Source organism: Styela clava, chromosome 12, assembly GCF_964204865.1.
Source record: "Styela clava chromosome 12, kaStyClav1.hap1.2, whole genome shotgun sequence".
Taxonomy (NCBI): domain Eukaryota; kingdom Metazoa; phylum Chordata; class Ascidiacea; order Stolidobranchia; family Styelidae; genus Styela; species Styela clava.
Window position 1 is genome coordinate 12,034,612 of NC_135261.1, and position 23,174 is coordinate 12,057,785.

Genomic DNA, 23,174 nt, shown 5'->3' on the forward strand with positions numbered 1-23,174 from the left:
TTGTGACGTAAAAATTCGACAACGACCCGTGGCCATCACACATCTCATGTTTATCTGATTGTGCTAAACTTGTAAACAGATACAGAATGTCCGCCATATTGATTGGGCCTATTTTGTCATTTGGCAGTTGCATTTTTGGTCAGTATTAACTTATAACAGGGTCGGACGAACTGCGACGCGCGAAGAATTTATAAGCGTCTCGCGAAAGCCTCTAACAAATAATAAAACAAATATAGAAATATAATTCGATAAGTATCGGATGCAATACTGTTAGATTCATACAGCTTTACCACAGTGACTAACGGTAGTTTCCAATCAACCATAAGTGAAAAAGGTTTCTTATCTACAATCATTTGTAACACCTCTGACAATTTGGAGACGCAATAGAATTCATTTTCTTTTGTCGTGCGGGATCTAGTTTTTCCGACTTCTCGATTATACTGTTTGGAGGTAGTTAAAACCCCGCACTGAAAAAATTCAGATATACTGTATTCAATTTCACTCTTTTGATATAACGTTTGTTCTGCTCCATAGTTTTATATTAGTTGATACGACATTCACGGTTCAATAGCTTTTAAAATTTTATATTACGTTGCGTAACATTCAAAATAAAGAAAGGCACATGGAAGATATGCCATATTGACTTTAGTTGGAAAACCACAGATCAGGGGTTTGGAGATAGTTAGAAGAGGATTCACAAAATTTAAGAATAAGTAAACCCATGCACACATTTAAAATAAAACGCAAATGTGCTGATAAATGTCGCGTGGCCCGCAAGCCAACCAATGTGGCCCGCAAGTCAAATCAGCAGTCCATTTTTGACGTAGACAGATGCATTTATTCAACCCATAGTCCTACTTGAATAAGAACATATAAAAATACTGTTAATGGCAAAACGGAAATATATCATCTCGATAAAAGCAATTTTTCTCAAATCCATAAATCAATATTTATTTTAAAGATTTTTTTAATTTGAAAATTACAATATATTTCTAATTTAGATATAACAACTTTCATTAATCATAGCGCTAAAATCCTGAAAAATCACCTATGCGTGAGGACACTAACACCATTAGTATGGTGTATTATATTATATGCAATTACATATATATATTATCATTAGATCACTGTTTCCATGGAAAAAATAAAATAGCGTGTTCAGTATATATTCTGGAGTAAATTAGTCCCTCAGGAGTGAAAAAGAAGATAATATCATACCTCAAATCCTCGAAAATGTAATTATTGAATAAAAGTAATTGAAAGCTAATAGACACCATTCAGTTAATTTGTTTACAGCCTGCCTTAGAAAGTACACATACGAGCATTGATTATTCAATAACAACTTACTTTGATGACCTTGTGATTTGGTTTACCTCAAGGTTTATTTTCGAAAACAAAAGCGCATTGTCGTGAACCTTGCAACTCTTCTACTCAAGATATTATGCACTTCAAAATTATTTGCATTTATTTACTCCAGCTCGGCATCTCATGGTTAGGAAACAAGTCGTGATTTCATAACTGTATGTATAGACGACTAAAGATACTGGTAGAGAACCATTTCTAGCAGGGTCAGTTCTTGCGTGACGCGTTATTCAGGACGTAAACGTTTTTACGTTGGTGTTTATTGTCCCTAAATCACAAATTTGTGCCACGATAACGATGATAATTACTTTATTTTTGTGATCCTACAGAATTGTGATTCCATTGAGAGTTATTATACACACATCGGCGGCGAGATGCTAAAGATAAATAAAGATTGATTGAAATACGGCAATATGAAATACTAAAAATAAAACTGTAAACAATATAAGTTTTGTTGTACGTAGCCTGCGACAGATTAAAAACGCTTCTCTTTGTACGCTTTTATTGTACCAAAATAAATTTCACTCCGTGAGATTTTATAACAGATATACGGATTTTCTAACGATTTTATCTTAAAAATAATGAGTGGCAGCATTGCGATTGAACGGAGTCAGTGTTGCAAGTACAGCTCAGTTTTGTCGAATTCGCAAAAGGGCAAAAATACGTGATTTTTATTTTGTCTGTGCAACTGCAGAAGAAATTGGATACAATTAAATTAATAAAGCAAGGCGATTCGAGGCGATGAATATGCATTTTTGGTAAACTTTATATGTAGTTTCATTGTACTTAATTAAATTGCACTCGATTTTAATTATATCTGATCTTGAGATTTTTATAACAGCGATAACGAGTTCGCAAGATCGCAAAAATACGTATCAAAACTAAATACAATTAGGCAGTTAATCTCATATTTTTACACGCACCTCCGATTGATTACCTTGCGTATGTTAGCACGTTCAAATTCATTTAGGGTAAATTTTGTGCTAGAGGATTGCTGTAATCCTCGCTGCTATAGGGTGGTCACGTAACTGCTGGTCGGTTACGGCTTCCTCTACCATCAAGTCCGTGCATCTGACATCAAATAACTGGCTAACTAATCCCATATACCCGACATGGACTGGTAACTGGACAAGAGGCCATGGTTCAGCATATGATTAAATCGTTTTATCGGATTTCCTCTCCCCGGGAATAAATATGTAAATCCTGTCCTCCTATCCTAGTAAACCTAACCTGGGGTATTTTGTATGTTGAAGCACTATTCAGTTAAGTTAAAGGATTTGGCCCGAATTGTTACTCGTGGCTGTATCCTTATTACCATGCTCACGTTGTGCAAACTTTGCGTGATTATCAATACACACAATGAGTATCAATAGACGAAACTCCAAGCGATACGACCGATTGGTTGCCGTCTACGGAGAGCATGTTAAGTAGCCTATAGCTGAGCCCTAAAATTGAGATGTTTATATTTTTGGCGTTACAGTGGCACTGCGTTGCCATGGGTGACTTGAAAATCAAATACAAAGTAGTAAAACAAGAACCAATTTAAAAACAAGCACAATTTAAATGACTCCGATATTTGTTAAGGATATAAAAGTTACCATAATAAGCCGGTTACTTGGCTCGTATACCACCAAAGGCAAAACACATGCCGGCAGTACAATTGCATGTTAAAATATTTTTTACGGATCCTGATGACATATCTGGAATCCAGCCCAATGGCTGATTTTTCAGTAATTCTGAGAAAAGTGGGTTTGTAATGCCTGTTTCATTATATTTCGTATGTAAGTACGCTGCAAGTAAGATGCCACGCGGATTGTCAAATAAGAAAGAATATTCATAGATAGGCTACCGTTTGACAAAACACCTTCACAGAACAAGAAAACCTAAAATAAACGGACTATACCGTGAAACGTCCACCTTCATATAATATTCATCATGTCACATGCTGTCTCGTGAAACCTATTGGACTAAACGCGGTACAAAGTTCGATGTTCGCAAGCTATCATTAACCGCAAAAAAACTTTTCAAATATTTGTTTAAAGCTATCGCGTATCCATCTGTATTCATCATTTAAAGACGAAGTTCATTGGTTATTCGTTCATATTTGACGGAGTTTCATTGCGATTTCACTGATTTACCACTATATATTATTATATACCAATCGTGAATGTGTTTGCTGATGTGCAAGCTATCATGTTTAAATACGACATACGCTAAAGAAATAGGTAAATGAGATGGCTTCAGTCTGAAAGTCATTGTTTGTTTCAATACCTTTAGGGTAGGCCACACACAAGTATGCAATATTATAAGTTGTAGCCAAGGTGAATTATATTCTAAATATTTTTGTCCGGTAAAGAAAGTTATATTTAGTTCACAATCACAACACCGATATTAATGAAACAATTCAATAGTGACCGAGACATTTAAAGATACGGTCACTGGCTGATAGGATTTTGAATCCAGATCTACAAGTTATTATACGAACTTTGAACTACTGCGTATAGTTTATAGCAGTATTCATTGCCTATAAAACCACTTTAAAAAGTTACATGTTAGATACTTGGGTGAGAGTCAAAAACCTTTGATACGTTTATATATATATGTTTTTTTTCCGTAATTGATATTTCTTCGAATTTTTTATCAAGTTTACAGAGTTTGAGCATTGCTTGATAAGATTTGGTGTTTTTGCAATGCCAGAAATACTCATAAAAGGTATTGACGTTGCTGAGGATGGCCTTAGTTTGACTATTCATTGGGGAAATGTACACAAACGAAGGTAAGTACAAAATAAATGTGATGTCACCTATGTTGAAATGATGAATATATATATATGTTAGAGGCCAAATTTCGACAGATACCTACATTCACTCGTCACAAAATTGCACTAATTGGTTGTTCCAAGTATGGTGCACCACAGCAGCAAATCATTAACTAAAATATTCAACTTACCAAGTATTACCCTATACCCTATATTGGGCTACAATATTTACTTATCGATCTTGATCGGTAAGTATGTTGATAAGTTTTTGTCTGCCTGTTAGACACTTTCGTATGTTACTCGATATATCACGAAAGCGAGGTTGAATCTTCTCCTAATAGCATGTACAATCATCATATCTCGGACCAGAAGCCTATTAATTTTGAATGAATGTGTCGCATAATAGCGAGTTATTAATTATTTGATTGATTAATATTTTTTTGCGGAAGATCGATGGGTCGGCGGTCTGCCATCGCTATCTAATTTACTGCTTTGCGGTTTTTCCATCCATGTAAACACCACCGCTATGCCATCTATATAAATTTATTCTTTCTGAAAATTTTCTTATTATTGCTATTTTAAACTGGAGTTTATGGAACATGCATAGAGGAGATTTGTTCAAAAATATTTGTTTTAAAACATGGTTTTTATGACTTTGATGTAGGTGCTAACTTGGCGATAAAAGAACGCGGTGAGAGTGGAAATCGAGGCATAATTTTTTTTCATACCTATTTGAGATTATTCTTCCCACAGTGTGTGAAACTGTTAAGAAGTCAATTTGGCGCATAGTTTCACCGTAATAAAATGGGTTTTTCAATAAAAAAAATACAGAAGAAACAAAAAAATAATTTGAAAAGAAGCCCTCGTTTTAACAGGAGGCCTCTATTGCTTTAGAAAAATAAAAGAACCGTATATTCACAAAGTGATTCATAGCAACATAAAACGTAAAACACTATCTTAAAACATTTAGAAAACTGCATACTTATCAACGCTTTTTACTATCTATCCAGATGCAGCAGCAAATGGCTTCGATTCAATTGTATGTGTGACAAATGCAGACCGGAATTCTCAGGAATGTATCCGTTAGACAGGGCAGATTTTGAAGACAATATTATAATAGAAAGTGCAATAGTATCAGGTTAATATCATTTTTTAATTAAACCTACATTCTTCATTGTCGGACTGAATCATTCTACTAATTATTGGAGAATAATTAGGACCTCAATGATAGTGAAAATTACAGAACACTGAGACGAAGAAATTAATTGATAAAGAAAGTATTTCACGGGATATTTCAGTCATATATCAGTATGAGTACTTCTCTATTGATCCACAGTTAAATCTATTATAAGTACATTAAACAATGTTCAACTTTCTTTCTGAATTCTTGTTCGAAAACATCTAGCTAGAACAGCATTGCATCAAAATAATATAGAGAGGTATCCATAATTCTGAAAAAAAGCATGGCAACTTATTGCCTTGTAGGGCCACCTCGAGGCTATGCTGTTTTCGCATAAAAGCGTTTACTTGTGTTGTGGTAACTTTGATTCATAAATTTTATGTAATACAGCTATTGCAAGGTAGCCGCTCACAAATAGGCCGAATGGTCATTTTGCGGTTATACTGTCCATTCTGGGCAAAGGCATGAATATGTATATATTTTCAATTTTGCTTTCATTTTATTGTGCCCGTTGGCATGGGTGTTTAATAAAAACGATTTGATTGTTTGATTTGAAATAGCCATGGTGGGGAAAGCGCGTTTACAACAAATCAAATTCCGATTCGGTAGCTCAATACCTGATAAACTTGATGAATATTGATTTCCGCTGTAAGATGGATCATAGTATTATTAAACCGAATCTGCGTACAAAACAATATATATATATCAGACACTGATAAATGTAAAATATTCTTGAATTTCATAACGCCAAATTTTTTTTCTCAAGTTCATCACTCAACTAAAATGTAGTCAAATAATCGTAACGTTGCATTGCATTTAATGATCGTTTGTGTCTTCGAGTAAACCAGTAACCACACATAAATTACTGAATAGAAAATTCCGTAAACCTATTGATTAAGTAGAGTCAATAATGAGAAAAATGTAAAAACAAGATTTATACGAGGTCAGTAAATCACTTTCCCCAGGCCGAGATTTGTAAAATATTCAGTCTATATTTTATATCGCAGATGAAGAACTGCATTGCAAAATTACGAAGGATGTGTACCCCAATCACGTGACTAAAATATCTCTTGGATATTTATTATCGAATTGCAATTGTGATGCTTGTATCAAAAATGATTTATCAAAACGTAGGGTCGTCATGCCTCACCCTTCTACAAGCTCAGTTCCATACGCTGACTATGATAGTACGTTAACAGAAGAAGGATTATTCAGGTATATATACCAAATTCAACATTATCATGTCTGCTCCAAAAAACTTTTCTGTTGCTATAAAAAACAAGAGTTCAATGGTACTATATATATATATATATATAAACACTAGCTAATATGACCACGGTAATATCGGCTAAACTATAGTAAAACTGTTGGAAGCCCGTGCTGGAGGCATGCATATGAAGGCATGTCCATGAATTAGTCCTCACGATAATTTTTTTTACTATTATCATTAATCTGTAAAGGAGAAGGTTTCTCCAACGCTTCTAGAATATGACACTAAATTCTCTGATTATTGCTCAGCTTTCTGGAAAAATTCATGAAGTATGGATATTGTGTAGTTCGAAATGTTCCAATAAGTAAAAAAAGGGTTTGGTGAGTTTTTCAAAACGATTGAATATTTTAAAGTAAGCATCTATATCTCGATATATCTTTGTGAAATTCTGAATATTTGCCACGTTTGCCCTTAGCATTACCTTCCATTACAGGATTTACTACTAAAAATCACTTAGTATATATATATATATATTATTGTGCTTCACCTCGCAAAATTTATCATCTGAAATTACCTTTTCAGGAATTCGGCAAGACTTTTAGTCATATAAGGTCGACACCCTATGGGGAGGTATGATCATTTTTTTTTATATACATGCTCTACTTGAATTAGACTCACGTGATGGATTCCAATTAGATAACAAAACAGCGATCAATATAAATTGGCACAGCATTTTAGGAAATAACAATAACCTTTTTTACCATGAAAATTCAAATTTAAAAATCTAGTCACAAAAGTAGACTGGTCAACCCATTCATGTAGGAGAGAATTCAAATATTAGCCCGAAACATGGCGGTTGTGCTAAAAACCTGTTCAAACGAGGTAAAATTCAAGTAATATATGGAGATAGAAAAAAAAATTGGGATTAGAAAACTTGAACGTACCGAATTTTGAGAGTCTTCTAGGGGGTTAAATATTATTTGTACGATGAACCGAGTCTGTATGTTTGTGGAATTTATTATCGGTTTGAATTAGCATTTCGAGGCTCAATGTTACAATAAGAAATATTCTAATACCGTATATATTTTTATATTTACATTAGACCTTTGACGTTCGTAGCGTGGTGAAGCCCTGTAATATAGCTTATACATCTGTTGCACTTCCCTGCCACCAAGATTTGATGTGGTATGAATCTGCTCCTGGCGTCCAAGTTCTTCATGCACTCAGGTAGGCTACATAGTACATACATCATTAACCACGTCGTCTTATTGTATACATGTTAAAAAATTAATGTAATTTTATAGATTTGACAAAGAAGTTATTGGAGGTGAAAGCAAAATAGTTGATTTATTCGGATGTGCCGAAATTCTTAGAAAAACCGAGCCAGGAGCCATTTTGAAACCTTATGTCGAGTTCCAGGTGGAAATGACACAATCGATATGAATCGAAAAGTACCACTTTGGTTCAAGAATACAAAAAGACATATTGAACTAGATTACTTTGACGAGGTAACATTATGTACTCATTTTCCAAGGATACATCTGCCTCTGTGATGCTCATACACATAGTGGGGAATTATTCCAACATTATTTGATAAGCACAGTAACGTAATATCTCTAATACACGACCACTGCACATTTATATACAACTAGCTTAGTATAATTGCTGATTTACAAAATAGGCATATGCCTTCCTTTTATAAGAACTTGGCTTGATAGTTGTGTAAAATATATATCAAAAGACTATGATTTATCTCGCCCAACGTAAGATTTGATTGTGGCATCAGTAAGTGGCTGCTTCTGAGTGCTTCGTACCCTTTCGTACAAATTTAAGTTTTTATTCAGATAGTTGCTGTAAATTGGCATCCATCTTTTGAGACAACTCTGCAAATAAAAGAATGTGATGTCGATGCCTATTATCGAGCACATAAAGCTTTTATGAAAATCGTTCACAATGCGGAGAATCAGGTAAAATACACAAATCTATGCGGGGGATACACCAAATATTTTTTCAAAATAGTTCAAGATTACTATCTAGCTAGGAGGTCTGAGGAGATTGAGACAATTTTAAAACGTCAAGGTCGAACGATAATAAGCAATTACAATACAAATAACATTAAGAACCTTAATGATTGACAATTTACATTGAAATCCCTTTTCTGAACATTCAAATCAAAATATCAAGCTTCGTAGGGTTTTTAAAACTGAAGAAAGAAATTAAATAAGTAATCGTTTTTTCAGCACCTTCGGGTAATACAGAATTAACAAAAAAAATTAAAAATTTTCACAAACATGAATTTAAAACCGATTTTTCATCTTGAAATTTCAAGCGCTGGGGAACTATATATTCATTTCAACTACAACAGACTTTTCTTGAACGCGAACGCGAAGTTGTGTGTGCATAAATTTTATAATTTTAAACTTTTTAAAAAAAAAATTCAATTATATATATATTCATGTTGGCTATACCTTATGCCACATTATAAATATATATTATAGATGAATCGTTTTGATAAATTCTTCTTGTTGTTGTTAAGAAAAGAAAAAGTTGCTTTTTTTGTAGCTATTATCATAAAAACGACCAAGATAAATGGAAAATTTTTATTTTCTAGTTTATCTTTCGAATGCAGAAAGGAGATATGCTGGTCATGAACAACCGTCGAATGGCGCACGCACGTGAGGCTTTCACCTCAGTAGAAGATGGAGACAGAAATCTTCATGTAAGTACGTCAACAGCAATAAAATAGTGGAATATCGTTACACGTAATACAACTTTTTCTGAACTTTTTTTTAAAAAAAATTAGCTTTGTTAGGTACATGGTTTGTAGAGGGTATCAAACAGCACCGTCGTCATTTTTGTCATTAGCTGATCAGTTTTTGTTAAATAATTTTTCATTAGTTTGATCGATGTGGAATACTCAATCGCCTACAACAAATGCACACTTTTTTTTATAAATATATGTAAACTTCTCAGGTATAAACAGACATATACTTTCTTAAACATTGCAACAAGCATAAAAATTAATAACATCTCGGAAAATTTGGTTACCCAACATCGGTGGACTTTTTAAAACATTTTAGATTTAATCACTTTCAACCTTTGATGAAATCCAGTCTCAGACAAGCTAATAAATTAGGGTTGAACGTACAGTTATGCTTTTGAAATTGTGACGAAGATTCAAACCTAATGTTTGTTTTTTGAATGCCTTGTCTCAGTTTTATATTCTATTTTCAGGGATACTACCTTGACATGGATGATTTAAAAAGCAAATACATGGTGTTAGCAAGTAAACTTGGAAAAGTAGTAGAGTCACTTAAAATTGGAAATCGTAGCACTTTTTAGATGACGTTGATTCATACTTTCGACAATTATACTAGAAATTACAATTAAATTTTAACGTATGTTAGCATTTTAATTCATTGCCATAGTATAAATTATTTAATCGTAGAAAAGTTGGCAGTAGTTTAAATTTGTGGAATAAAAATTCAATTTCATGGGCACATACATGTTTATGCAATTCAAGAGTCCTGCTGCACACTAACTCAAATATATTTCTGTAACGTTTCGTCTGACCAAAATCATACTTCCTCAGACAGGCAGTTTATATTCTTTAAGCTGATATTCTTAAAAGTATATATTTATATGTGAAGAGCCTTGAAGAAATGATAAAAATTGCCCCAAGCACAATATAACCAAAATTGAATTTATTCACTTTGGAATCAATGCTACACCCATTTTCAATGTACTTTTTGGGAAAATATCAGTCCGAACAAACAGATTTGATTACTTTTCTTGTGATACTTCTGATGCTCATTACAGCTGACAGAGATTTTACATCGGGTTGGCTCACAGATTTCATTACTAAAGTGTTCCATTACATTTTATGGCTTTTCGTCGTATCGAAATATTGATCAACTCGCGTTGTCGTACATTCTTTCAGACCGTCCACATGTTCGGCTGTTTCAGTTCCACGTAGAAAGTAGAGGTATCCTCGCCTGCCCGTGTTCAAATTCAAGCCAACGCAAGCCAATAATTTTGCGAAAAGTAAGTGCCGTCTGACAAGAAACAACTTGTATCATTGTTAGTTTTATAACATTGAGATAATGAATAATTGTATTGTACAATTAAATAATTGCTGAACGCCATTCGTATTGGGCCAGATCCGCTTCATAATGTGCCTTTCGAACAGGGATACACATTCTGTGGAACGCAGAAAATCATCCCGCAGCGTAGACGGAGTTATAGAGAGATGCAGTCAGGCAAAACCGCTAGAAAGAAGTCTGAAGAACTGAGGTGAACCACGGCCTCTCGCTCGGGTATCATTTCATGTCGGGTACGGGACTAGTTAGTTATTTGTTTTCGGGAGCATGGACTTGATGGTGGCTGGTCGGTTACGTGAACCACCCTACGTCGGCGAGAAGTCGAGCAATCCTCTCGCACATAACCATCCCTGCATGGGATTCGAATCTGCAAACCCACGCAGACTAATCAGAGGTGCGATGGCGAGCGTATTCCTGACGAGTAGCACCATGAGCCGCCTTGCCGAAAGGAAAAAGTGAAACGATAAAAATGACTACAAAAGTACAAGGCCGCAGCCAAAAACAAGAGACAAACGAAAAAAAATAGGGTCGCAGCCAAAACAAGTGAGAGAGGAAGTCAAAAAAAAAATTTGAGCCAAAAACAAGGGAGAAAAAAAGAAAACAATAGGGTCGGAGCCGAAATAAGAGGGGGCGGAAGACTAAGTCAAAACAGAAATTGACGAGCATGGAGGGAAAATTGCACCAGCGAGCCAACGTTGATATTTTTTAGTTGGTCAACAGCGGGAAAAGTGCGGCCTCGTAGCACGAGAGAAAGATATTTCATTTTCACAACACAATGTTAAATAGAATGGAATAATGCTGATTTTTATAGTAATACAGTACATTGAACAACTTAAACATTTAATTGTGTAGGACTTTTGTGGGTCATAGAGGCTCTTGACCATTTTGTTTACACTGTGATCATAGGGTAACTTTTTTTTATGTATCCTGGCAAATCCAGGTGTCGCATAAGGGGGTGACTGAAATATCTGGCTGATCTTTGATTCGTGGAAAACTATTCGAAAACGCGCAACTCTCAGTGTGTCTTCCAATGCCACAAATATCAATAATGTTGTACAAAATAATTTGATATATTGCAATAAAATCTAGACAAACAGTTCGCGATATTTGGATGAGGTTTTCACAAGGTGTAGTGTGAAGTTAATGAAGTGTAGTATAGCGATGCGAAGATAGCGAAGCGATTTTCTGATTTTAAATAAAAATATTCGAATACAGATCATGTAAAACAATAATGTATTGGAGCTCTTGCAAGCTTAAATTGTTAATCAAAGTAATTATTATTCAGACAATAATAATGTTGATCACAAATTAATATCGAACCAACACATCCAGACATCACTACTGAGGCAAATATCAACAGAACCAGTGATGTAGAATACCAAATTACAATCTTACCAAAACGTTTTGTGCCAGGCAATAACAAATTAAACTTTAAAACAGCGTTTCCCAACCTCTTTTTGGTCGCGGACTTATTCCTCATTAGCGAAAACCTTTGCGGACTCAAGGTGCATTTCTTGCAACCGTACTCTGTGTGAAGAAGCAATAAAACCAAATACAACGGAATTTTAACGAATTTCATAATCGGAAATTTGCCGCAATTGAGCGTTCGTTAAAATGGCCGAATTTTTTAAAGAAGTAATGCCTTAGCCATTAAAGAACACGTCGTCACCATTTTAGCCAATAAAAACACGTTTTGACGTTGTAGATGAGTTTAAGGTTGTGGACAGACACGGAGAGCAAACGATGAAGACAACATTAGAACATCGAGAGACGAGACGACACTTATCAAGACGACTCCTAATACCAGACCTTTCAACACATTCCTTTCTTCAATACCTTACTCCCAAATATCCAATTGAAACCTTTCTATGAATTTTAACTAAAATAACGAATTTATCCCTAAAATGCTTTCATCTTTTCGTAAGTGGACGCAACCGCGAGTTACCATGAACACGATTGAATTAAAATAGAAAGACATTTTAAATTCTCGTAGTTGTCATGGATTGGATATTGTGCGACAGAAAAGGCCATTATACATTAAAATTCCACGGCAATCTGCGAATATACTAATGTGAGAATATGTTACCCGATTATATTTAGTTTTGATACATAATTTTTGCGATCTTGTGAATTCGACAAATCTGAAACAAAACTTACGGCGCTCCAGTACTGTAGCCTACATACCAATGTGGAGGCAGTAAAGCAAAGTATCCTAAGGGAAAATGCCCTTGTACGTATACTATGGTGGCACCGGAAATTTTGCGATTTGCAATGTAAAAAAGTGTTTTCAATCGGTTGCGGACTACCATAAAACAAAACTTATGGTGTTCTCCGTGTTATCTATAGTAGTTTGTATTGCCGCTTTTCAATTTAGAAAATTTGGGTTGCCACCATTGACACCTACCAGAAAAAAAATTATTTCTGGTTGTTCGCACTCGCGAGAAACACTACTTACGTATCTATCGACGCGCGTGCCGACTGGTGTTTTCGTAGAAAATTAGCAATTGTTTGGTTAGGCGACGCGCAGGTGACCTGTCACGCCACCTGTTGCCGAATTTTCGAATAGAAAATTGCTATTCTAATAGTTGAATATTCGAATATATATATGCCAAGCCCTACTCAGTAACCAGAAATTATTGACTGGATTAAGTGATATGAATAAACTTATTTTTTTATGTTTTATGTAAATTCTAACATAAATCATAACTTGGCTGATAGTTAGGTCTCGCAAAAACGTTTGCGGCCCGCAGTGAATTTCTGGCCCGTTGTGGACTCATTCAAACGCTCCGCGGACTCATTTGAGACCGCGGACTCGGGTTGGGAAACACTGCTTTAAAATATACAGAAACAACGTCAATTTCGGTTCAGGAATCAATCAGATTATAGTCTATTTCTAGCTTACTTAAAATTCCACAATAAAAGTTACAGCAGTTATATGTACCAATAACATAAGCCTGTAGAACGGGCAATTAATTATCCCTACAACTGGACGTAAACCTAACTAATATAACACATAAAACTGCTAGACTTGCGAACAATAACCAACAACTACCGCCAAAACAGGGCAGTGAGACTACAGCGTTGTCAGATCCCAGTGATCGGAAAAAGACAAATCAAGACGAAAAAAGCTAACAATTCTACTAAGTACAAAAGCCCTATGATTTGTCTGATTTGATGCCCTTAGCACAATAATGGGTTTGCAATAGGCTGACGTAGAGCCATCAGGTCATTTGGTGAGCCACATAAATGTCTTTTCCCATTGAAAGTTGTATTTTCGGTTGCTATCATGGCGATTTCCACTTCGGCGGGATGTGGGGTTTAAGAATAAAAAAGATTATTTAAATGGCAGCACCAGAATCTACATTCGACACAATACAATTAAGCTGACATCTGTATGAAAATTGGATTGGATTGTGACAATATAAAATTGTAAAAAGCAAGAAATAGTGTCAGCGACGTCATACAAAAAGTCAATCTTTACTTGAATTATGGGAATTTATTTATTACAGGTGTGATACGTGTGCAAATCGAGCAAGTGTCTTAGGTACCCGTAATGAATTTAATTTAAATGCAATTAAAGAGGCTCATGACTGTAGTAAATGTCATAGCAACTGAAAATGGGACGTCATATTACGCGTATCAAATTGCTAGCGCTATTTAAAACATGAAACATATTTTACCTAAATCTTGGGCTTCGGGGGCGTCTTTATTCTAGCTTGACTGCAACTGTCTGATACCAGTAGTATATATTAATCTCCAACCTTCATTGTCACCAAGAAGGGCAATCAAATCCCGAGGCAAATGAAAATCAAACTCAGAACTCAAACCGTCTTATGCCACCTCGTGGTCTGAAAAGTCTGTGGGTCGTTTAGCATCGACTGATTGAGCACTTACCTCAGTGTGTCGCTGGTTTGGTGAATACATCATTCCCGTGATATTTTTGTTTTTACAATCTTATGCAATATGCTGAGATGTAGATTGCCTAAGTTAATACAGTGTGAGTGGGGAATAATATATAGAAAATCCATTCCCAGATAGTCTTATTGAAGTTTATTATTTTTGAATTTGCAATGTCAATCTGATTAATTCAAGCTACCGTATTTTCTGAAATTATAAAATGTTTATTGATGTACAAGGGAATTTGATTTCGACCCTAGATCTAAATTGCAGACTAGTTCAACAACTAGGCTAAGTCTGTAAGCTGAGCTAGCCTTCTCAGACAGTCAGACCTTGTTATTTTCCAATGAACTGCCCACAGCTCTGGACAGGTTGACAGCAGTACTTCTGTACTTAGGATCATTATAAGATAATATTTACATATTCATTTCACTATATTTACGTCAATAAATTCATGCCAAATTTGGAATAAATTACAGTGATATGATTGATTTCATGGCACATGCATATAATTTTTTCATCAATCGAATTATTTATCTGTTTTAATTGCATTAAATGCTGTGACCAATCACTATGCCACTAAGTACTGAAATATATAACTTCGAATGGTGATTATTTGTGTCACGCAACATAGATGGAAAAGTTTGTGCATGAAGATGAAAAAATTTCCAGATGTTCAAGCCACAGATCCATGTCGCAAGGATAATGATAACTAATTTACTAACTAACTATAATAATTACAATAGAGTATATAACTAACTAATTTATTAATTACAATAGAATAAAGTATGAACGTGGTAAAGTGGAATAACGGCTGATATTTTCGTTTTACTTTTAACAGTTTATTGTACCGGACTCTTGATGTTAAATAACACGATAAAACTCATAGTTGACATTATACTATTTTGTTTTTTTTTCTGGAAAAATCTCACAACGCGGGCCGCAAAAAATGCTTTGCGGGTCGCGTGTTGGAGACCCCTGCTCTAAAATCTGAAAATATCGATTCGACATCTTTCATTTAATAAATTGTTTTCCATAAATTCATTAAATGGAACTCACTTGCAATTGATTGTTTGCAGCAATGCTGGTTATGTTATTTATATTTACCCAGTACAGCAGTATTATCTGAATAATGACCTTTGGATAATGACCATTGCTTTCATTTGCAGTATCATTTCAACTACCGTAAGCAATAAAACTATAATAAAAATGGCATCAGAAGATGAAGTTGTGATTGATCTCAGTAAAATGAGAATTCCTGAGTTAAAGAAGGAATTACAGTTGAGAGGGTTGAAGACTGGAGGCAATAAACACGACCTAATTGAACGACTTCAACAATACTTGGAGGAACATGAAGGTGCAGAGGTTGCGGATGATGAGATATTAAAAGAGGATGAAGAAGAATCATTAATAGATGATCAAAAACTAGAGGATTCTGTTTTATCAGCTCCTCTTGAACAAACTAAAGAAAAAGTGCCGAATGACACTGAGAGCGTTGAAACTGAAAATGACAAAAAGATAGAGGAAGAAGAGGATTCATTAACTGAAAATATTAAAGACTTGCATTCTCCAACTGGCTTATCTGATGCTGATAAACTGAAAATTCGTGCACAAAAATTTGGTGTCACCGTATCTGACATGAACGCTGACGCAAGAAAAGCTGCACGATCCGAAAGATTCGGAACAGGTAAAGGGATAGGTACTACACCTGGTGCGGACCCTGATAAACTCAAAAAACGGGCCGAAAGGTTTGGGGGTGCCGTCTCCAGTACCTTAAGTACTAATGAAGAAGATGAAAAACGGAGGAAACGACAAGCTAGGTTTGGTATTGAAACATCTGGTACAATAACAGGTGAAGATGTTGATAAAAAGAAAAAGAGGGCTGAAAGGTTCGGGCTGACTGTTTGAAGCAGAGTTACCTTATTACCTCATTCCATGCATGTGCATTGTTGATAGGCCCCTTTGATCGTATGTGTGATACACACCTAGGTATCCTAATTTCATCTGCATACAAGTTCAAATTGGTTTAAGACAATCTGTGTTTTATTAATGTTGTATTGTTCTCACTAGTGAGAACCATATTAGTTGAATTTAAATTGAATTTGAGTTCTCTGATGTCCACTACCGCTGCTTAGTCTACTCAATCATAGCAACTTTTGAACTGTTCTGTTGGGTGATGGTTTTTGTAACTTTGGCCTTGGCCTTGGAAAAAGTATTGGTATGCATCATGGTCCTCTGTTGCATTGTAGTTGTACAATTTACAATAGGCATATTTAATGGTACCAATTTTACTGTTTTATTAAATGACACACAAACAGGGTGATTATACTAGTAGTCGCTAGCAGTTATTTTGACATTACAACCTCGATGTTACATTCTATACTTAGTATTGAAAATTATATAACAGAATTCGATTTATAACATGGTATTGTTGCACTATATCACATTTCTTATATCTATAAATTCTTTAAATACTGATTATGACTCGAGCATAATAAATTTGTATATGGTAAATGGAAAATGAAGCTATTTCCCTAACGTATCCAAAAACTGGTGTCCATTCTTGATCACCTACTTGGGGCATCAAGATGACAATTCTCTAGATGGAAATATTCTGAAATAAAGAATACTTTGTTGTAAATTATAACTAATTTTACATCAGCTTGAATTTTCATTTTTCTTCAAACATATCTGCATTCAAATCTCGATCCGCATTTTTTCTGGGCGTTGTACAGTCCTATTCCTAAAATTTAGATTATTATACAGTTTATTATATCATTTGCAATCCATGGAAATAATTCTGTATACTTGGCTGCTTGATTGTTACGTCACTAGTCTTGAAAATATTGGTCAAATTATTTTGGAATTTCATTTTCAATCCAATGTGTTTTTATCTTGATATATTGAATATCGCCACCGAACTTTACATCAAACTTTGAAATTCATGATTAATTTCTTTGTTGTTACCATTTTGTCTAGATTTAATAATAATATAGCGGCTACTCAATAATAACTATGATGGGAGAAATAAACTGAAAATTGGAGAACCTATATTATAGCGAGAGTGGTATCAAGTCACAGGAGATGACTAGACTAAATATGAGCACATTACTAAAAAATAAATGTGGTGTAGGGGCTGGGGCCATAAATGTGGTATTCTGAAATTCACTCAATGTTTTGCTTATGAGTAATTTATTCTGTCTGAATCTTTAACTTATTGAAAAAATTAGTTATCCAATAAGACTTAACACCAAATATTGTAATAAATTGTACTGGCAAAACTGTACTAAACTAAATTAGTAAACTGATTGTATCAAATGAAGAATGCTGATAAAGGCTGTAAATCGTCAGATACCTGGGTACACGAAAGGTGAGATTTTACAATCATTTTTTTCAATAATATGTAAGCTATTTTAAGTGATTGAATATTGTTTTATTGCTATTTGACCATTGAAGCTTTTTTGGTATTCATACAAAACATTTAAGGTTTAAACTTTGCTAATCTATAGTATATTGGCAGTTTGCTATTGTTATGTGCAATTTTCCAGGTAGCGAAGATTCATGGTGTGGATCATATACGTTCATACATGGATCAGATCCACAGTTTGGATTTATAGATCTCATTAAAGGTGGAGGAGGTAATGTTTTCAATAATTCTTTTTTTTTTCTTAATTTTCTTTTTGGATAAGGTTGTATGGGTCAATACATTAGCTGATGTAATTTGCCAGTTGTTTTACTTTCCCGTCTCTATGCATATTCTAGAATATGAATTCTGACGTGACCTCTTCAACGAATTTATTTGGGTATACAATGCTTTCTATGTCTCTTCTTTTGATAAATTAAAAATTAATCGATATAAGAAATAAAAGGCTTGCCTCTGCTAGTGTTGTTGTACCATAGAAGATAGAACCATATGCTTATTTCTGAATGTGCCATAGTATACAACTTACCGTAATTCATATTCTTCTTGGTATAATGCAGTGAATAATTCATTCAGTTAGGTTCTTTTAGTAAACAAAATCCACATGATCCTTGATTGCTCAAAAAATAGGTTTATTTTTTAGTTTGCCAGTGATCACCGCAATATGTTTTTATTCAGGCAAGAAATGGGATACAGAGATCAAGCTTCTCAAAGATGCAATATCAGCGATCAATAAAATGTCACCAAGACCTAAATTTTTCTTCATATGTGGTGATCTGATCGACGCATATCCGGGTATGCCGACAATCCCCAGCATTAAATAAATAACACTTTTAGTACTATGTGAAACATTTTATAATGGAAGTAACTCCATAAACCACTCTTACATGAGGATTCAACATAGATAGGAATTAAACGTCTATCTGAGATAATTAGTAATATGATAGATAGTACAGTTGGGCATGTTCTTAATCAGCTTCCAATAATTAAGCAGCGTACTCTCTCTGATATTTCGGTACTTCCATGGTGTGTGTACCAGGTTGGGGGAAAGACACAAATTATTCTGATTTTCCTCATTTTAGTTCCATTTCAGGTACGGGGACTGTCTGTGTTAGCCAAGTGAATATACCCCCTGCCCATAGGATTCAGTCTCTTTACACAACTTTATGTAAAGTAGGCGAACAAAATTAGTTACCTCCATATTTGGGTACACACGCTTCTGGAGCGCCGATATTTCTTTGTAGTAAAAAACTTTTGTCTTATTTTTGTTATATTTTCAACCAGGTGTTGAACCGACTAACTCAGAACAGACTAAAGATATGATCAAAATTTTATCCGAGTGTGAAATTCCAATATTTGTGATAAGTGGAAATCATGACATCGGAAACAAACCTACAACTTCTTCAATTGAACAGTACACAGAGCAATATGGCGATGATTTTTATAGTTTCTATGCAGGAGGTGTATTTTATATTGCATTAAACAGTCAATATTTTTATGAACCTGACGAATTACCACAACTTGCTAACGAACAAATGATATGGTTGGATGAGCAATTGCAAGAGTAAGTGAAGTTTGGTTTGTGTTACGTGTATACGTTGGAATCTTTATACTAATATGTAAGATTTTATTATGAAGTGGTCTAGTGCAGTGGTAAGCAACCGTTTTAAGTGACGAACTGGTACATCCTGATCAAAACTTTGGCGGACCACCTTTATACAAATGGACTAAGCTTATGTAATATAGTACACGCGTGTGAAAATTTACGTTGACAATATATTCAAAAAAGGTGATGCTGTGTCAGATCTCAATTTGTTTAGTGGTCATTAACAGTTTCCAATTCGGAGATATAGTTGACAGTGATACACGTAACGCGTTTCTTACCACCAGCCTGTAACAATGCCTGTATCGATATCTGGGTATTGCGTGATGTTCGTTTAGCAATAACTAATGTGTTGTGTTTGTCTGGTTTGCTGTTGGGTGATGTTTTTTTAGTCGTAGGGTTAGTGGTTAGATTGTAGAGGTGTTATTAAGCCCTAGACCGTTTTGTGTCACCTCACTGCGGACCGGCAATGGGCCGCGGCCCAGTGGTTGACGACCACTGGTCTAGTGGTTGGGAAACTTGTATAGACCTGACCTATGGACAATGTTGATGTAGCAGGTCGAATATGTATGATTCAAATCCCATACCCACTACACTACCTCTTGTGGGGTGTAATAAATTGGGTAGGCAGTGTTGAACTAGAAAAATTATTTATTTCTTCACATCTGATTGTAAACCATTTAATATAAAAACGTCACATATAATAACTGATTGAAACATGTTAAAAGCAAAACAGTATTTTGAGGGGGCCGAGAAGTGACGAGAGTCTTTAAAAGGGCACCACGGATCATGGGACCACAAGAACCACTGTTTTATACTCTATTAACAATTATTTTGTTTCCAGAGCGAAATCTAACCAAGATATAACTCACACTGTCGTCTTCATGCACATTCCACTATTTATCTCTGATCCTGATGAGAAGAATCAATACTTCAGCATACCACAACCATTAAGATCAACTTTATTAGAGAAATTTGCTGATGCAGGTGTAAGCATTGTATTCTCTGGCCACTATCACAGAAACGCAGGAGGATTTTGGAAAAAAGAGATTGATGGAAAAATGAAACAGGTAGATAAATTGGAATGGAGCCTCATAGTTTTCTTTGTATTATTGGATTCATTCAGAAAAATTTTTCATGAACGTCTCTTCTATCTAAACATGAGGTAAAATCTGTATTGTATGGCTGTCCAAAAACAGTTTTTCAACATTACTGGCAGAAAATAAATTTTGCTTCATTACCTAATATAATGGCTATTGAGGTTAAATTAATATATAGAAGAGAATCTACACTAATTTTCTGGCCATCCTTAGTGAGTACTTTTGTGTAGTAAATGTTTTGGCACCATATTTTGCTCTGCCGACAATTGTCATAAGACACTGGCTAGGGTCAAATCAAATAGTCTTGTGAGATGCATTCCTGATCCATTTTTTTAGGGCATAAGACTAGTTGTTAACTGAATATGTTAGAAAGTTCATACTTTTCAATAATACCTAACTGCTATCACCGTGTCTGCAGATTGAGTGTGTTGTTACTTCGGCAATCGGAGCACAACTTGGAAAAGACAAATCAGGATTAAGTGTTGTCAAAGTATCACAACAATCAATTCAACAGAAATATTATGCCATTGAAGATATTCCTCTAACAAACTGATTTTTGTATTATAAACTGTTACTCTTGTGTTTAATGACTTCAATGTCACGACAAGAAATTATGGATTTTGAGTGTTTGTATTACTGAAAATTTATATGGATTATGAATTTTAGATGTACCGGTATATAATATTTTCTGGTGTTAGATGTTGAATAAGCTTTTACTTTTTAGCATTGTCAGCATACAAATGTCATGCACTAAAGGCCACAAAATAACTTGGCTATTTGAAAAAGCATATTTTATCAGAAATTTTTTCAATCTATTCTTATTTTATAAATGTTTTCTTCACTCCATAACCTGTGGTACTGAATGTACTATTTTGTCGGTTGTCAACATTTTATTTTTTGACTTACAATCATTAGCAGTTTATTGCTACTTAATTTGTGTGACCTGAATTAATTGTTCCTTATATTGATATTTGAAAGTAAAATGTGTATTGCATATGCATATACCTGTTTTCATTTATACCTTCTTCATCAATACCATTTTTATCAAAACAAATCTCATTTGCTGCAATATTTATAGTTTTATCAAATAACTATCTCATACATTGGTTTCTATTAAAAAAACGTTTTCTCCCCAGGTGATTGTTTGTTGCTCCACCCGCCTTCTGACCAATGAAATTTCAACCTATTTCATGGTATTTTGCTCACATCAAAAGAGCTTAGATTAATTATCTTTAATTTGCTTTTCTGTACCCTCTTTGAATTTGAATTCATGTAAAATCAGGTTTTCTGTATTATCTCTCAGTGCAATTCAGTCTCATTTATTGAATGCTTTCCATTGCATTGTTTTTGTCATTTTTTTCGATTTACAAACTAACTGTTGAATGTCTTTCCATATCCTAATTTGTTCATGATGTATGACTGGATCGAAATTATATTTGTAGTGTTTGGCCTCCCAGTTACTTGATCTATTCTGTATGTACTACAGTACTTTATTTTCATTTTCAAATCTGTATATAAAGGAAAATACTGAAGAATAGTATTCAATTGTGTGTTACTCAATTGGTTGTTTCACATGATACTATCCTTATACAATTTTATTTCGATCTTTCGTCTACAACACAAGTAAAAAAACACACAAAGGCAACTGAAAGATCAAAGAAAGAAACTGAAAGGCGCGGCGGTGTGGCTCAACGGGCTAAGCGTTAGGAATACGCTCGCCACCGCACCTCTAATTACTCTGCGTGGGTTCGCAGGTTCGAATCCCATGCAGGGATGGTTATGTGCGAGAGGATTGCTGGACTCCTCGCCGTCGTTGGGTGGTTCACGTAACCGCTGGTCGGTTACGGCTTCCTCCACCACCAAGTCCATGCTTCCGAAAACAAACAATATAACTAATCCCATACCCGACTTGGAATGGTAACCGGACGAGAGGCCGTGGTTCGCCATATGAATAAGCCGTCTTATCGGCTTTCCTCTCCCCCGGGATAAATATGTAAATCCTATCCTAAGATCGGGAAAATGGGCAAAACCTATATAAAGGTTTATAACGAACGCTGTAACCAGCGCCTGTGCCCATTCACCCACACAAGTGAAAACACGACAATCACACCAGACTAAATTAATGAACAGAGTACATGATCACGAGAAAATAAATTTCACGGGCGAAGCCTACTTGTAATGTAAATAATTTTGATGAGTGAAAGTCGTGAACAATACAAAAACATTTAGAAGTTACGTGACGGTGCCTGTGCCGGAATGCGAATACCAATAATATCAATTAATTGATTAGCTGCTGTTTTTTTGTAAACAAATTAAGCTAAAAAGTAAACAACAAACATAAATACACGAAAACTAGTTTCGGGCGTTGCTTCTAATGTTACAAAAATGGTTCGAATTCGTAGAAATTGGAGTAAATGATTTTAGTCTTTGCAACGTCCAACATTGCGGTGCTTCCATCCTGCTGTCTTGAGCATCGATTGTTCCTATGAATTATTTCTCTCGCATGAATTTACCGACCATTTCAGTGCCGACAGCTAAGTCGA

The 23,174-nt window shown here is 34.9% G+C and overlaps 2 protein-coding genes and 1 pseudogene across 3 annotated transcripts; all 3 read left to right on the forward strand.

Annotated features, from left to right (window-relative positions):
* The first annotated feature begins 4,010 nt into the window (after positions 1 to 4,010).
* On the forward strand, positions 4,011 to 9,981 carry LOC120330402 (uncharacterized; annotated as a pseudogene). Its single transcript, XR_013479557.1, has 10 exons — positions 4,011 to 4,138; positions 5,131 to 5,258; positions 6,308 to 6,515; positions 6,819 to 6,885; positions 7,093 to 7,140; positions 7,613 to 7,737; positions 7,815 to 8,018; positions 8,355 to 8,477; positions 9,122 to 9,229; positions 9,745 to 9,981. The product of XR_013479557.1 is annotated as an uncharacterized LOC120330402 (transcript).
* Positions 9,982 to 15,656: 5,675 nt separating this feature from the next.
* On the forward strand, positions 15,657 to 17,487 carry LOC120329563 (SAP domain-containing ribonucleoprotein-like). Its single transcript, XM_039396218.2, has one exon. It carries the CDS (start codon positions 15,717 to 15,719, stop codon positions 16,413 to 16,415), a length of 699 nt encoding a protein of 232 aa, XP_039252152.1. The 5' UTR covers positions 15,657 to 15,716; the 3' UTR covers positions 16,416 to 17,487.
* A 146-nt stretch (positions 17,488 to 17,633) lies between these two features.
* LOC120329562 (serine/threonine-protein phosphatase CPPED1-like) lies at positions 17,634 to 22,171 on the forward strand. The gene is made up of 6 exons (XM_039396217.2): positions 17,634 to 17,877; positions 18,056 to 18,145; positions 18,607 to 18,723; positions 19,213 to 19,492; positions 20,376 to 20,601; positions 21,050 to 22,171. Exons 1-6 carry the CDS (start codon positions 17,832 to 17,834, stop codon positions 21,182 to 21,184), a joined length of 894 nt encoding a protein of 297 aa, XP_039252151.2. The 5' UTR covers positions 17,634 to 17,831; the 3' UTR covers positions 21,185 to 22,171.
* Positions 22,172 to 23,174: the final 1,003 nt, after the last annotated feature.

Coding starts and splice junctions, on each gene's coding strand:
- LOC120329563 (XM_039396218.2), top strand. CDS start 15,717: ATGGCATCAGAAGATGAAGTTGTGATTGATCTCAGTAAAATGAGAATT.
- LOC120329562 (XM_039396217.2), top strand. CDS start 17,832: ATGCTGATAAAGGCTGTAAATCGTCAGATACCTGGGTACACGAAAG. Junction 19,493..20,375: donor TTGGATGAGCAATTGCAAGA/GTAAGTGAAGTT, acceptor TTTTGTTTCCAG/AGCGAAATCTAACCAAGATA. Junction 20,602..21,049: donor TTGATGGAAAAATGAAACAG/GTAGATAAATTG, acceptor CCGTGTCTGCAG/ATTGAGTGTGTTGTTACTTC.